Here is a 16325-nt window from a genome sequence, read left to right as displayed (position 1 = left end):
AGCATGTGCAAGGTTTGCATGATATAGGTATATGCATTTTTTGATTGGCTGATATCGGTCACATGATGCATTAGGAAGGAAAATTTAACTAAATGATGTCTGTCACACACAAAAAAAACTACTACTCATTTGAAATTCAAACTAAAGACTTTTGCACTTCTGCGTTTAATGGTCCTTTAAGTATTAATGTGACAATTTATGTAGAAATCTTTAAGCTAGTGAAACGTATTGCACAATGACATTTTTAGCACTGCTATAGGGCCACAAAAGCTAATACATGGGAAAAAAAAGCCAGTGAGATATTTTATTATTTGTTGCAACAAAAGGTTTTACAAACCTGTTAATAGATGACCACTTTTTTTTTTGTTTGCTTAAACTGACTAGCAGCTATTGCTCTTGAATGAATGCCTGCCTAAATTCAGCAGAAAATCATTATTTTTAGTTAATAATGTAAAATATATTTTAAAATGATAAAAATGAGCAAACAGATAAAAACCAATGATATTACTGTTCAGTTATACATACAGACCTCTCTGGCACAGTGGGTCTAAAAACTCCTGCAAGCCATTGGGAATGTTCCTAACCACATCACATGAGTATCCATCCTCAGGTAAAAGGAAAGGAAGCTGTAGATCAGGATCCTCCTCGAGCTGAACCTCTCTGCCATCACTACGAGCCAATTCATCCGCCGTGTTCTCAGCCACAGATACAACACTTTCTATAAGCTCCTTAATGTAAGAATTATAAAAGGTGACAATTTTTGAGAGTTAAAGGGACACTCAATAAAAACATAATTTATGTAAGAACTTACCTGATAAATTCATTTCTTTCATATTAGCAAGAGTCCATGAGCTAGTGACGTATGGGATATACATTCCTACCAGGAGGGGCAAAGTTTCCCAAACCTTAAAATGCCTATAAATACACCCCTCACCACACCCACAATTCAGTTTAACGAATAGCCAAGAAGTGGGGTGATAAGAAAAAAGTGTGAAAGCATATAAAATAAGGAATTGGAATAATTGTGCTTTATACAAAAAAATCATAACCACCACAAAAAAGGGCGGGCCTCATGGACTCTTGCTAATATGAAAGAAATGAATTTATCAGGTAAGTTCTTACATAAATTATGTTTTCTTTCATGTAATTAGCAAGAGTCCATGAGCTAGTGACGTATGGGATAATGACTACCCAAGATGTGGATCTTTCCACACAAGAGTCACTAGAGAGGGAGGGATAAAATAAAGACAGCCAATTCCTGCTGAAAAAAATCCACACCCAAAATAAAGTTTAATGAAAAACATAAGCAGAAGATTCAAACTGAAACCGCTGCCTGAAGTACTTTTCTACCAAAAACTGCTTCAGAAGAAGAAAATACAACAAAATGGTACAATTTGGTAAAAGTATGCAAAGAGGACCAAGTTGCCGCTTTGCAAATCTGATCAACCGAAGCTTCATTCCTAAACGCCCAGGAAGTAGAAACTGACCTAGTAGAATGAGCTGTAATCCTATGAGGCGGAGTCTTACCCGACTCAACATAGGCAAGATGAATTAAAGATTTCAACCAAGATGCCAAAGAAATGGCAGAAGTTTTCTGGCCTTTCTAAAACCGGAAAAGATAACAAATAAACTAGAAGTCTTTCGGAAAGACTTAGTAGCTTCAACATAATATTTCAAAGCTCTAATAACATCCAAAGAATGCAACGATTTCTCCTTAGAATTCTTAGGATTAGGACATAATGAAGGAACCACAATGTCTCTACTAATGTTGTTGGAATTCACAACTTAGGTAAAAATTCAAAAGAAGTTCGCAACACCGCCTTATCCTGATGAAAAATCAGAAAAGGAGACTCACAAGAAAGAGCAGATAATTCAGAAACTCTTCTGGCAGAAGAGATGGCCAAAAGGAACAAAACTTTCCAAGAAAGTAATTTAATATCCAATGAATGCAAAGGTTCAAATGGAGGAGCTTGAAGAGCCCCCAGAACCAAATTCAAACTCCAAGGAGGAGAAATTGACTTAATGACAGGCTTTATACGAACCAAAGCTTGTACAAAACAATGAATATCAGGAAGAATAGCAATCTTTCTGTGAAAAAGAACAGAAAGAGCAGAGATTTGACCTTTCAAGGAACTTGCGGACAAACCCTTATCTAAACCATCCTGAAGAAACTGTAATATTCTCGGTATTCTAAAAGAATGCCAAGAAAAATGATGAGAAAGACACCAAGAAATATAAGTCTTCCAGACTCTATAATATATCTCTCTGGATACAGATTTACGAGCCTGTAACATAGTATTAATCACAGAGTCAGAGAAACCTCTTTGACCAAGAATCAAGCGTTCAATCTCCATACCTTTAAATTTAAGGATTTCAGATCCTGATGAAAAAAAGGACCTTGAGACAAAAGGTCTGGTCTTAACGGAAGAGTCCACGATTGGCAAGAGGCCATCCGGACAAGATCCGCATACCAAAACCTGTGAGGCTATGCCGGAGCTACCAGCAGAACAAACGAGCATTCCTTCAGAATCTTGGAGATTACTTTTGGAAGAAGAACTAGAGGCGGAAAGATATAGGCAGGATGATACTTCCAAGGAAGTGATAATGCATCCACTGCCTCCGCCTGAGGATCCCGGGATCTGGACAGATACCTGGGAAGTTTCTTGTTTAGATGAGAAGCCATCAGATCTATTTCTGGAAGTTCCCACATTTGAACAATCTGAAGAAATACCTCTGGGTGAAGAGACTATTCGCCCGGATGCAACGTTTGGCGACTGAGATAATCCGCTTTCCAATTGTCCATACCTGGGATATGAACCGCAGAGATTAGACAGGAGCTGGATTCCGCCCAAACCAAAATTCGAGATACTTCTTTCATAGCCAGAGGACTGTGAGTCCCTCCTTGATGATTGATGTATGCCACAGTTGTGACATTGTCTATCTGAAAACAAATGAACAACTCACTCTTCAGAAGAGGCCAAGACTGAAGAGCTCTGAAAATTGCACGGAGTTCCAAAATATTGATCGGAAATCTCACCTCTTGAGATTCCCAAACCCCTTGTGCCGTCAGATACCCCCACACAGCTCCTGTTAGGGGTAATATGAACCTGATGGCAGCCATCTTGTTCTTCGCAGCCATCTTGTTCCTCGCAGCCATTTTGTAATGAATAGACTTTATTATACTGGAGTATTATGCAGTGAGAATTATATGCATGTTATGAGTTTCTTTAGCTATTCGGCCTTGCCAATGTACCCTGGCCTAATGCCTAGAAGTAAGATAGAATAAGATAATGTAAACAAGAGGCTTTAGACACTCGGTTGTCTCTGCAGATGGTAGTTTGTTATGACTCTGTAAATATTGTTATGAGAAACTCATGTTCCAGTTTTTCCTTGTAAATTGCTCTGTATAACTGTGTAAGATGACGCGGTCCTAACGTGTCATCCCCTTAACCCTGTATGTCACTATAAGAAAGGCTTGCACTGTGCAATAAACAGAATTGGCTTTCGATCATAATGCTGCGTGGTCTGAGTCATTCTAAGGGGCCCTTATCAGGTAATCTACATATGCCTCAGGTGGTACACTAGGCCCCAGGCTTTGGCCTGCACTGACACTTACCCCCTGAAGGGGACACCTAACAGCTCCCCAACCTGTAAGACTTGCATCTGTTGAGATTATAGTCCAGGTCGGAAGAACAAAGAAGCCCCCTGAACTAAACGATGGTGATCTGTCCACCATGTCAGAGAGTGTCGTAAAATCGGTTTAAAGATATTAATTGAGATATCTGAGTAATCCCTGCACCATTGGTTCAGCATACAGAGCTGAAGAGGTCGCATGTGAAAACGAGCAAAGGAGATCGCATCTGATGCGGCAGTCCTAAGACCCAACATTTCCATGCATAAGGCTACCAAAGGGAATGATTGTGACTGAAGGTTTTGACAAGCTGATATCAATGTTAAACTTCTCTTGTCTGACAAGGACAGAGTCATAGACACTGAATTTATCTAGAAACCTAAAAAGGTTACTCTTGTCTGAGGAATTAATGAACTGAATGGTAAATTGATCCTCCAACCATGAACTTGAAGAAACAACACAAGTCGATTCGTATGAGATTCTTCGAAAATGAGAAGACTGAGCAAGTACCAAGATATCGTCCAAATAAGGAAATACCAAAACCCTATTCTCTGATTACAGAAAGAAGGGCACCGAGAACCTTTGAAAAAAATTCTTGGAACTGAGGCTAGGCCAAACGGTAGAGCCACAAAACTGGTAATGCTTGTCTAAAAAGAGAATCTCAGACACTAAAAGTGATCTGGATGAATCGGAATATGCAGATACACATCCTGTAAATCTATTGTAGACATATAATGCCCTTGCTAAACAAAAGGCAGGATAGTCCTACAGTAACCAACTTGAATGTTGGTATCCTAACATAACGATTCAATAATGATAGATCCGGAACAGGTCTGAAGGAATTGACCTTCTTTGGTACAATGAAGAGATAGAATAAAACCCCAGCCCCTGTTCCAGAACTGGAACTGGCATAAATACTCCAGCCAACTCTAGATCTGAAACACATTTCAGAAATGCTGAGCCTTTGCTGTGTTAACTGGGACACGGGAAAGAAAAGAATCTCTTAGCAGGAGGCCTTAACTTGAAGCCAATTCTGTACCTTTCTGAAACAATGTTTCTGAAACCAGAGATTAAGAACGGAATTGATCCAAATTTCTTTGAAGAAAACGTAATCTGCCCCATACCAGCTGAGCTGGAATAAGGGCCGCACCTTCATAGGTACTTAGGAGCTGGCTATAGGTTTCTATAAGGCTTGGATATATTCCAAACTGGAAATAGTTTCCAAACTGATACCGCTCCTGAGGATGAAGGATCAGGCTTTTGTTCCTTGTTGTGAGGAAAGGAACGAAAATGATTATTTACCCTGGAAAGAAAGGGAAAGCAAAGTTGACTTAGAAGACATGTCAGCATTCCAAGTTTAATCCATAAAGCTTTTCTAGCTAAAATAGCTAGAGACATATACCCGACATCAACTCTAATGATATCAAAAGATGGTATCACCAATTAAATTATTAGCATGTTATAGAATAATAATAATGCTATAAAATTATGATCTGTTACTTGTTGCGCTAAAGCTTCTAGCCAAAAAGTTGAAGCTGCAGCAACATCCGCTAAAAATATAGCAGGTCTAAGAAGATTACCTGAACATAAGTAAGCTTTTCTTAGAAAGGATTCAATTTTCCTATCTAAAGGATCCTTAAATGAAGTACTATCTGCCGTAGAAATAGTAGTACATTAGCAGGAGTAGAGACAGCCCCATAACCTTAGGGATTTTTGTCCCAAAAAACTCTAATCTGTCAGATGGCACAGGATATAATTTGCTTAAACGTCTAGAAGGAGTAAATAAATTACCCAAATTATTCCATTCCCTGGAAATTACTTCAGAAATAGCATCAGGGAGATAAAACACTTCTGGAATAACTACAGGAGATTTAAAAACCTTATTTAAACGTTTACATTTAGTATCAAGAGGACCAGAATCCTCTATTTCTAATGCAAATAACACTTCTTTAAGTAAAGAACGAATAAATTCCATCTTGAACAAATACAAAGATTTATCAGCATCAACCTCTGAGACAGAAACCTCTGAACCAGAAGAACCATTATCAGTATCAGAATGATGATGTTCATTTAAAAATTCATCTGAAAAAAGAGAAGTTTTAAAAGACTTTTATGCATACTAGAAGGAGAAATAACAGACATAGCCTTCTTAATGGATTTAAAAAATAAAATCTCTTATGTTATCAGGAATACTCTGAGAATTAGATGTTGACGGAACAGCAACAGGTAATGTAACAGTACTAAAGGAAATTTTATCTGCATTAATAAGTTTGACATGACATGCAATACAAATAACAGCTGGAGAAACAGATACCAAAAGTTTATAGCAGATACACTTAGCTTGGTAGCTCCAGCACTGTGCAGTGATTTTCCTGAAGTATCTTCTGACTCAGCTGCAACGTGGAACATCTTGCAATATGTAAAAGAAAAAAACAACATATAAAGCAAAATTGATCAAATTCCTTAAATGACAGTTTCAGGAATGGGAAAAAAATGCCAGTGAACAAGCTTCTAGCAACCAGAAGCAATAAATAATGAGACTTAAATAATGTGGAGACAAAAATGACGCCCATATTTTTTAGCGCCAAAAAAGACGCCCACATTATTTGGCGCCTAAATGCTTTTGGCGCCAAAAATGACGCCACATCCGGAACGCCGACATTTTTGACGCAAAAAAAGTCAAAAAAATGACGCAACTTCCGGCGACACGTATGACGCCGGAAACAGAAAAAAAATTTTGCGCCAAAAAAGTCTGCGCCAAGAATGACGCAATAAAATGAAGCATTTTCTGCCCCCGCGAGCCTAACAGCCCACAGGGAAAAAGTCAAATTTTTTAAGGTAAGAAAAAATGATTGAAACAAATGCATTTATCCCAAATATGAAACTGACTGTCTGAAAAATAAGGAATGTTGAACATTCTGAGTCAAGGCAAATAAATGTTTGAATACATATATTTAGAACTTTATAAATAAAGTGCCCAACCATAGCTTAGAGTGTCACAGAAAATAAGATTTACTTACCCCAGGACACTCATCTACATGGTTGTAGAAAGCCAAACCAGTACTGAAACGAGAATCAGCAGAGGTAATGGTATATATAAGAGTATATCGTCGATCTGAAAAGGGAGGTAAGAGATGAATCTCTACGACCGATAACAGAGAACCTATGAAATAGACCCCGTAGAAGGAGATCACTGCATTCAAATAGGCAATACTCTCCTCACATCCCTCTGACATTCACTGCACGCTGAGAGGAAAACCGGGCTCCAACTTGCTGCGGAGCGCATATCAACGTAGAATCTAGCACAAACTTACTTCACCACCTCCATCGGAGGCAAAGTTTGTAAAACTGAATTGTGGGTGTGGTGAGGGGTGTATTTATAGGCATTTTAAGGTTTGGGAAACTTTGCCCCTCCTGGTAGGAATGTATATCCCATACGTCACTAGCTCATGGACTCTTGCTAATTACATGAAAGAAATTAAACTTTCATTATTCAGATAGAGCATGCAATTTTAAACAACTTTCCAATTTACTTCCACTAACAAAATGTGCAGTCTTTTTCTATTTTAACTTTTTGAGTCACCAGCTCCTACTGAGCATGTGCAAGAATAAGTGTGTATGCATTTGTGAATGGCTGATTGCTGTCACATGGTAGGTGTATGCATTTGTTATTGGCTGATGGCTGTCACATGGTACAGGGGGAGTGGAAAAAGACATAACTTTTAAAATTGTCAGAAATAAGAATCTACTACTCATTGCATTGTCTTGTTATCTTACATTTGCTGATTATGCAAATATACAGTGTTGACTGTTCCTTTAAAGGGAGACTAAAGTCAAAATTAAACTTTCACAATTTAGATTAAGAATGGTCATAAAAAAAAGGGAAAAAAAAGAAAGTTTCAAATTTACTTTCATTCTAAAATTGTGCACAGTCTTAAGAGTTCAAAATATTATAAAGCTGTGATTTGCTGATAGTCACATGATATGGGGGAAGCAAAATGGAAGAAAATTTTGAAAATCTGAATGAAAAAAGTGTACTGCTCATTTGAAATTCATAGTAAGGGATATTACATTGTATTTTTATAATGCATTTGTTGATTGTGCAATTATATTGTACTTAATGGTCCTTTAATAAACTTAAAGGGACATGAAACAATTTTTCTTTCATGATTTAGGTGGAACATACAATTTTAAACAACTTTCCAGTTTATTTCTATTAACAAATTTGTTTCATTCTCTTGGTGTCATTTGTTGAAGGAGCAGCAATGCACTACTAGTTTCTAAGTAACAAATGGGAAGCCAATGACAGTTGGTATATATATATATATATATATATATATATATATATATATATATATATATATATATATATATATATATATATATATATATATATATATATATATATATATATATATATGCAGCCACCAATTAGCAGCTAGAACCTAGGTTCTTTGCTGCTAATGAGCTTTCCTAGATAAACCTTTCAGCAAAGGATAACAAGAGAAGGAAGCAAGTTAAATAATATAAGTAAATTGGAAAGTTGTTTAAAATTGTTTGTTCTGTCTAAATCATGAATGTCTAATTATGACTTTACTGTCACTTTAAGGAATAAAAGGAGTATCAATGTGTCTAGTTATTCTGTACCAAAAAATAAGATATTGCATACAGTTATGTAATTGTAGTTTAAGTCACGGTGTAAAGAGGGAAAAACTATGTAAGAGATAAAATTTAAAAAAGAATGTGCATATCATTAAAAAGAACTATCCCCAAAGCAAGTAAAATTATAAAAACATGCCCTAAAAATATGGAATTATTATCATAAAATTACATTGACATCACCAGTATTCAAATATTAGTTTACTTTAAAAAAGAGGGGTGATAATGAAAGGGGAATAAATGGCAGAATTAAATTTGCCATATTTCTAGTGTTGTTTTTCTCCAAATAATATAAGTAATTGGTGCTCAAATATACATCCTTATTGCAGCTCTTTATCTATTAAAGGGCCATAATACCTAAATGTTTAAACACTTGAAAGTGATGCAGCATAGCTGTAAAAAGCTGACTAGAAAATATCTCCTGAACATCTCTATGTAAAAAAGAAAGATATTTTACCTCAAAAGTTTCTCAGTAGCCACCTCTCATTGTAAAGGATTTCTAAGCAGCATATTAGTGTGTCTGTCCTGGGACAGCTTAGGGGATGAGCATTGTGCACTCTCACATTATTTCCCTATTCAGCTTACTATGAAATATCATGAGAGTTAAGTCAAATTTCATGAGATCACAGTAAAAGAGTTCATGACTTCAGCACTGCTGATGCTGATTGGCTGCTGTTCATTTCTTCATTTTTTATTTTATTTTACCTGCAGCTGGGAGCAGCTGAGTATAACTTTTTACACAGAACTTACTCTGCTGAGCTGAGGAGATTGTGAGGTAAAATATCTTCCTTTTTTACAGAGAGATGCTCAGGTGAAATTTTCCTGTCAGCTTTTTACACTTATACTGCATCAGTTTCAAGTGATTTAGCATATGAGAATTATGTCCCTTTAAATAAGCTCCTGCAAGTCCAAGCAACAATTTGTATTAATAGATATTATATTTCAGAAGCATAACTATTGCTAAACATCACACAAAACACTACATTCTTGCTAAAGTATTTTTAAAGGCCTTTGAATAATGTGTGTTTAATACATAGGTGCTTAATAGAAAAAGGCTATAGCTCCCTTGGGCCAATGCCATTAGTACAGAATTTTATTATAAAGATGTTGGGTCATTACATAAGACTATGTTATGACTCATGAGTTGGTATAAAGTTCTAATCAAGAAATACTGAGCTGATGGAATCGTGAAATTGTATTGGTGGGCCTATGAGTGGACATCTTATGGTTATGAGAGGTGATGAGTTTTATTTGCTTTATTTTAGATTATTGTAGTGTATCCCAACCTTAGGAGCCACTTCATTAACCCTGGATTTTGTTAAAGGCATATACAGAGATATGAGTTCTGAAATTTAGTTTGTTGCCATTTATTTTGAGTATATTAGAAACGGCAACCGTTAAAAATGAAACAAAACCAAAAATATGGTAAATTAAATTTAAAAATACCGATTATAAATCTATATTTCATCAATACAGCATTTTTAGTGTAGGTGTGTTTTGCTTGTTGTTCATTTTGATGGGCTTTATAAGCGTTTCTCTGTTATGAATATGTTCAGGCGTTTGTTTAGTAATTTACCGTCGGTATGTAAGGCTCATCAGGCGCACAGTGGTAATTCTGCAGTAAGGCTTGCAGCTGTAAAGAGTTGAGCTTGAAACAGGTATGGTTAATATTCGGGATATCTTGATGTGAATATTTGTCCATGGTAAGAAGCGTTGTTGCCTGAAAACATTTCCAAACAGAATAGTATAAAGCACTTAAATATTCAGGTTCAGAAATTGTCAAAGGGTAAACTGAAAAATTATTACAAAAAAAATTCAAGAAAATAGATGTAAATAAGAAAACCTTTAAAAAAGCATATAATTAAATACATGTCAACATTGTTATATTCTAACAACATAAAAAGGGATAGTAAACACTTTAGGATTGCAATATAAAATATTGATTTATCTGTAGAAAAACACTTAATTTTGCTCTCTTTTCTGTAAGTCTGAAAATAGTGGCTTTTCCGGTTATCAGAATAGGAAGCGCCCATGGCAGATTTCACAAGACTAACCTTGCCACATAGTTGTCTCTAACTGGCTTCAGCAGAGATGATAAGATAGTGGCTAGCCTTGTCTACTTCAGTGACCAGTCCAGATTAGCTTCTCCAAATAAAGTTTGAGAATTAAAAAACAATTGCAGCAAACTAAGAGTTAATGCATTCAAACACATTTCACATTCATGTGGTATGCTAATTTATTGCAAGACTGCAGAAAAAATTTGTGTGTTTACTTTCCCTTTAAGTGCTCTTGGCTTGCAATCAACAAGCTCTTTTCCAAAGGGGTATTTAGTAAATTAAAAGGGACATGAAACCCACATATTTTCTTTCATGATTCAGATAGAGAATACAATTTTAAAAAGTTTCCAATTTACTTCTATTATCAAATTTGTGTCGTTCTCATGTTATTCTTTGTTGAAGAGTTATTTAGATAGGTAGCGTGCACGTCTGCTGCTATCTAGTGCTCTTGTTAATGTATAACATTGTTGCAAAACTGCTGCCATATAGTGCCGCAGACACGTGCACACTCCTGAACTTACCTTCCGGCTTTTCAACACAAGAAAACAAAGAAAATTTGATAAAAGTAAATTGCCAAGTTGTTTAAAATTGTATGTTCTATTTGAATCATGAAAGAATTTTTGGGGGTTTTATGTCCCTTTAAAGGGACACTGAACCCCAAATTTTTCCTTTTGTGATTCAGATAGAGCATGCAATTTTAATCAACTTTCTAATTTACTCCTATTATCACATCTTCTTTGTTCTCTTGCTATTTTTTCTTGAAAAAGGCATCTAAGCTTTTTTTTGGGGTTCAGAACTCTGGACAGCACTTTTTTTATGTGATAATAGGAGTAAATTAGAAAGTTGCTTAAAATTCCATGCTTTAGATATAATATCTGTACAGAAGACAAGGAAAGAGTTAATTCAACAATGAAGTTCACAAAATCATCTTGGCCATCATTCAAGACCACCTTAATAAATCACTTGTCCAAGGCATGTATGCATAAATTTCAGTGATTTTGCTTGTGGCAGATTCGTTAAATCCAATCACTGTCAAAACGTACATGACAGCAGCAAATAACTAACTATTATCTTGCTACAGTATTATATAACAAAATAACATTGAAGCAGATGGCAAAAAAATATTTAGCATTGTAGAAATCAGATAAAGTTACCAACATAAGGTTGTAATTTTTTAGATGATTTTTTTTTTTTCCTTAAAAGGAAAAAAAAAATATTTATGGTGTGCTGGTTGTGTTGTGATTTTCTGCTAGTGCTCATTGCTAATCAGTACATGATTTATGCCCACACTGACCTGCACTATCCTACTAAGATGACAATCGGCAGCCAACTCCAGGCCTTGCTTTTCAGCCCAGGCCTCAATATGTGCAAGCTGTTGACGTATGATGGCGCCCCAATAATGAGAGCATAAGCCAGAGTCGGGGTCCGTGACCAGTCGGTTAAACAGCCACATGTTGACAAAGTGGAACAGCTGTGAGAATAGCTGAATGGTGAGAGCAGCGTTCACGCGGCAACGTCTCAGGAGTGACATGGCACCAGTCAGAGTATGTAATACGTCATCTACAATAGGTACAGGGAAGGAAAAAGGAAAGCTTTGTGAGTGAATGCCAAAACCAATAAACAAGCCTTGCTCACAAAACAAAACTCTACATCTACCATAAATGGAATTGTTTGAACTTGATAACAAAAGCTTTAGAAATATTCTGAATTTACAAACACGTATACTAAAAAATAGGATAAAATTATATCATCAAATGTCACATCTTCAATATGAATATAACAAAAATGCTTTATTTGAATTGTTATTTTTTTAGGGAGATACCTCTACGTTCCTTAATTAGTAATAGTATTTTATTTTTAAGCTATAAAACCAATACATGAACTCTGTGGTAATGTATTTGTAAGAATGCACGTTACTGTTATGAATTTTAGTGGACGCAGATTGTTATATATGTAATAACAGTAGCTTCATTTTTTTTATTTTTTTAACGATTTTCTGACCTATTTTGGGCCTTTGCAAGTTGTTTTCCTCTGGATCGTCTAAAAAGGCAGACATGTAATTGCTCAATTCTGACTGAAGGCAATGGACCAAATATCTGGGTTGGGGGAAAAAAACTGATTTAATAAATAATGTGAACACATAGCAGAAATTACTGTATGAAAACACAAAGTAAAAAGAGAAGAAAAAAAAGGTTGCACTTTATTCCTCAGCATTTCCAGAGTACAGAAAGAACATAAAATGGAGTCACACACCCTCTAGTGTTTAATATGGCTAAGAGGAGAAAAACACTATTTCAGATATAATTCCACACCAAATTAATAACCTTTGAAATGTAGTGCAATGAAAGAGGGGGGGGAGGTTATACTATATACATAAAAGAAATTTGAATAAAAAAAGTATCTTACAAATTTATTTTGTTCATTTAAAACGTTTCTTGCAATACAGTAAACAATATACTTCCTTCTATGTGGTAATTTAAATTACAACCAAAGAAATGTAGAGGGGAAAAACGTGCATTTCTTACTTAAAAGCCATTTGAACCAAATGTGCCAAAACGTCTTGTGCATCCAGTGTAATACGACTGAGATCTCGGTCCTGCTTTATAAAGTTAAGCAGCTCTGATGCATTGGCCATCCAGAATGCCAGGGCTCCAGCTATATTCTTTTGTTTCTACAGACACAAAAAGGCAAGTGATCATTTACTAGCAGAATACTTAGCCACCTTTCAGTTCCAAGCATCCACAGATAGACCAGTACCATTCCCATACACCACATGTACTGTACTCCAGTTACCAGATAAGAGCAAAATGTCTTAGTTGGTTTTTTTTAATTATGTATTTATTTTTTATTCATGTATTTATTGATATACATTTCTTTATATTGGGTATACCATTCTGGAATTTCGTTTTTCTATGAAAAGACAATGGATTCTACAAACAACATTAAAAGTTGCTATTAGTTGCTTTATTTGGTAACTTTTGTGTGCATGTGTCCAAGCTTGAGGATATTTTCCCACGCAACCCTACATACAGTTAGTTTACCAGTAGACAAAGCACCTGGCACTGATCTATCTTAATATTTAACCACAAAAAAAAAAATGCCAGGCCAGGTTAGATGAGTTCCAAAGAGGAGGAGTCAGAGGGAAAATGAGGGCGTAATAAAGGAGAAAATAAAACATTGCTTTGATTTTTATTTCCACGCTGAAGTGCGTTAAGCAGAGGATTATGGGATGCCAATAAGTTGCACAGTCAAAAAAAGAATTTTAGTACAGCACAAATCCAGTTGTTGAATGGGTGTTATGAACGGTTCAGCCCAGCCATTTAAAAGGAGTATTTTTTTTCTGAATATGAAAGCAGCATGAAGACTGAGCTAAGCCGAAATTTGTTGGGAATATTTCCCACGGCTGTATCCTACCTGGTCAGCCTGGTCTATTTCCTGGAGAATAACAGATGAGGAAAAAATCAAGCAGGATAGAAAAAGAAACTAGTAAACAATCATGACAGGCCAAATTGTAACATACAGCTCAAAACATACAACTTTAACATCCTAACAAAGTTCAAAAGGGCACATAATGTGATTTTCACAAATCTGTTCCATTATAAAAAACAAACAAAAAAAACCTCCCCACGACCACTTCAGGCATAAACAAACAAAAACAAAACAAAAATTATTAATTACAGGGACACTAAACACAAAACAATCTATTATGCATTTTATGTATTATAAAATGCCCCTTTAACATTTTTATTTTTGCTTGAAAAAGTTAAAGGGCCATTATATTTGAAAAATGACATGCGCTAATTCGTTAGAAGATGTCATTTTTAGACTAGAGACCCTGCACCGCTATGCGTTTTACTCTGCAAAAGAGCTTAAATACATAGGAAAAGTACCGATTGGGACCCACAGAGCGGAAACTGCCATTGACTCAATCAGTAGTGCTAGTTGCACAGCAAAACCTATTTGAATCTGAAGTGAAAAAAGGAAGAATTGTATGTCTCATACCTAGGTATTCATTGCTCATTGGCTAATAGGGAAAAGGTATTTGAGATATATATATATATATATATATATATATATATATGTGTGTGTGTGTGTGTGTGTATGTGTGTGTATGTGTGTGTGTGTGTAATTATTGTAGAACCTCTTAATATGTTGCACTAAAATACAAACTATAAAAATAATATGCATAAAATATATAGTGTGACCTGAATCAAAACATTAACCTGTAGAAGAAAAGTTTATCCACCCTTCATTGAAACGCACTTCATTAAAAGAATAAAAAAAATCATCAAATATAAAATCTGCACTAATAAACTAGTAGTAAATTAAAAAAAGGAAATAGTAGCTTTGCACCAGTTTTAAACTGTTAGCATACAGTTTTCTGTCTGACACTGTTTTTTTGTTTGTGTTTCCAGAGAATCAAGTTTTTATAGCATTATTCAAATCATATTTAAAATGATAATGCAAACCCAGACCAGGAACTGCTTACACACATTCCATGACTAACATTCACTGGGTTCCTGCCTAGAGGCTTGTATTAAAATATAGGGCCAATTAATATATACTAAATGAATGCTCATGTTTAAGGGATGAATGTTTAATAAATCATCCAATACATACAAAAGCAGCTGAAACATCATTTAACATACTGTAGCATGCCTATGGTTCTGGCAGTTAACAAGCTGTGGACATGCAACTGTGCATAGGATTTGTGGTCAGCTGACTCTGGCCATCAAAATCCATGAAGGAACACTTAAAGGGACCTTAAACACTAAATACATTTCATGCACCTCCCACTAACCATAGGTGCTACAAATGTGGAACCTAGGTTAAACTGCAGGTATCTGAAGGAGAATTGTTGCACATGTGCAAAACACATCAGCACTGAGACCCTGTGAAAGCTAAATGTAAACACAATACTATGATTTTAAAAACTGTATTTAGTGTTTAAAGTCTTTTTAAAAGTTTGCGCTTTTTTCACACACAAAAAAAAAAGATCCTCTAACCACACTTGTGCCAAACAGGCCTTGAAGGCTGCAGTGAACAGAATACACAAAATCTTAAGTGATAATGAAAACTAATAATATGCGACACATAAAGTAGTGCAGGGTCATCTGGAATTTTGTACTACTACCCTCTAAATGGGATAATGATCTTAAAAGGGACACTCAAGTCAAAATAAACTTTTATGATTCAGAAAGAAGTTTTAAGACACTTTCTAATTTACTCCCATTATGAAATTTTGCAGTCTTTTTATACACACACTTTCTGGGTATCAAGATCCTACTGGGCATGTGCACAAGCTCACTCACAGGGTACACGTATACAAGTCTATGATTGGCTGATGTCTGTCACATGATACAGGGGGCCAGAAAATTCGAGAAAAAATAAATTTGTCACAAAAAAATCTACTGCTTATTTAAAATTCAGAGTAGGTGTTAAATCATTGTCTTTTTATTATGTACTTGATAATTATGCAATTCTACTGCATTGAGTGGTCCTTTAACTAAAGTATATGTAGCAGCAACAGAATATTGACACTACATTTAATCAAGTGTTTAAATACGTAGTGCAGTTACCTGGCACAGGTATATATTAGACACATTTATGGCAAAGGGATAGACATGAGTACTGCAAGCGGATAGTCATGCAGCAGCACAGAGGGTATATATAGTGATGTCAGCATATAAAAAAATGTGGATATTATAAATATAAGTTCAATAAAGCAACTGTATTGCTCTGCAGTGTACAAGATTTTTTAATTTTGAATATACTAGTTAGACAGAATTTGTGTGTAGTGCTAAATTAATCTTCAGTAAAAAAAAATTATACTGAGCTAGATAGTAGGTACTCTGTATTAGGGAATTTGTTTTACATGGAAATTAGACAACCTTATCATCAACAGACATCTGATAAATACAGAAACACATTTAAGACCATTAAAATATTATATTTGGCTAAAAACATTACACTTAACC

General features: G+C 35.4%; 1 protein-coding gene across 1 annotated transcript in view; it reads right to left on the bottom strand.

Moving 5' to 3' along the window:
• The window catches only part of AFDN (afadin, adherens junction formation factor), a 502926-nt gene that overhangs the window by 224440 nt on the left and 262161 nt on the right, over positions 1–16325 (bottom strand). Inside the window, exons 15-20 of the mRNA XM_053710918.1 lie at positions 13762–13782; positions 12873–13018; positions 12349–12443; positions 11642–11907; positions 9867–10010; positions 530–728 (exon numbers count right to left, since the gene is read on the bottom strand). Of these exons, the coding sequence (XP_053566893.1) occupies positions 530–728; positions 9867–10010; positions 11642–11907; positions 12349–12443; positions 12873–13018; positions 13762–13782 (871 nt within the window). The remainder of the gene's footprint in view (positions 1–529; positions 729–9866; positions 10011–11641; positions 11908–12348; positions 12444–12872; positions 13019–13761; positions 13783–16325) is intronic.

The sequence above is a fragment of the Bombina bombina genome, chromosome 4, assembly GCF_027579735.1.
Source record: "Bombina bombina isolate aBomBom1 chromosome 4, aBomBom1.pri, whole genome shotgun sequence".
Lineage (NCBI taxonomy): Eukaryota > Metazoa > Chordata > Amphibia > Anura > Bombinatoridae > Bombina > Bombina bombina.
Note: the sequence above shows the minus strand (reverse complement) of the source record. Positions and strands in the feature narration are given on the sequence as shown.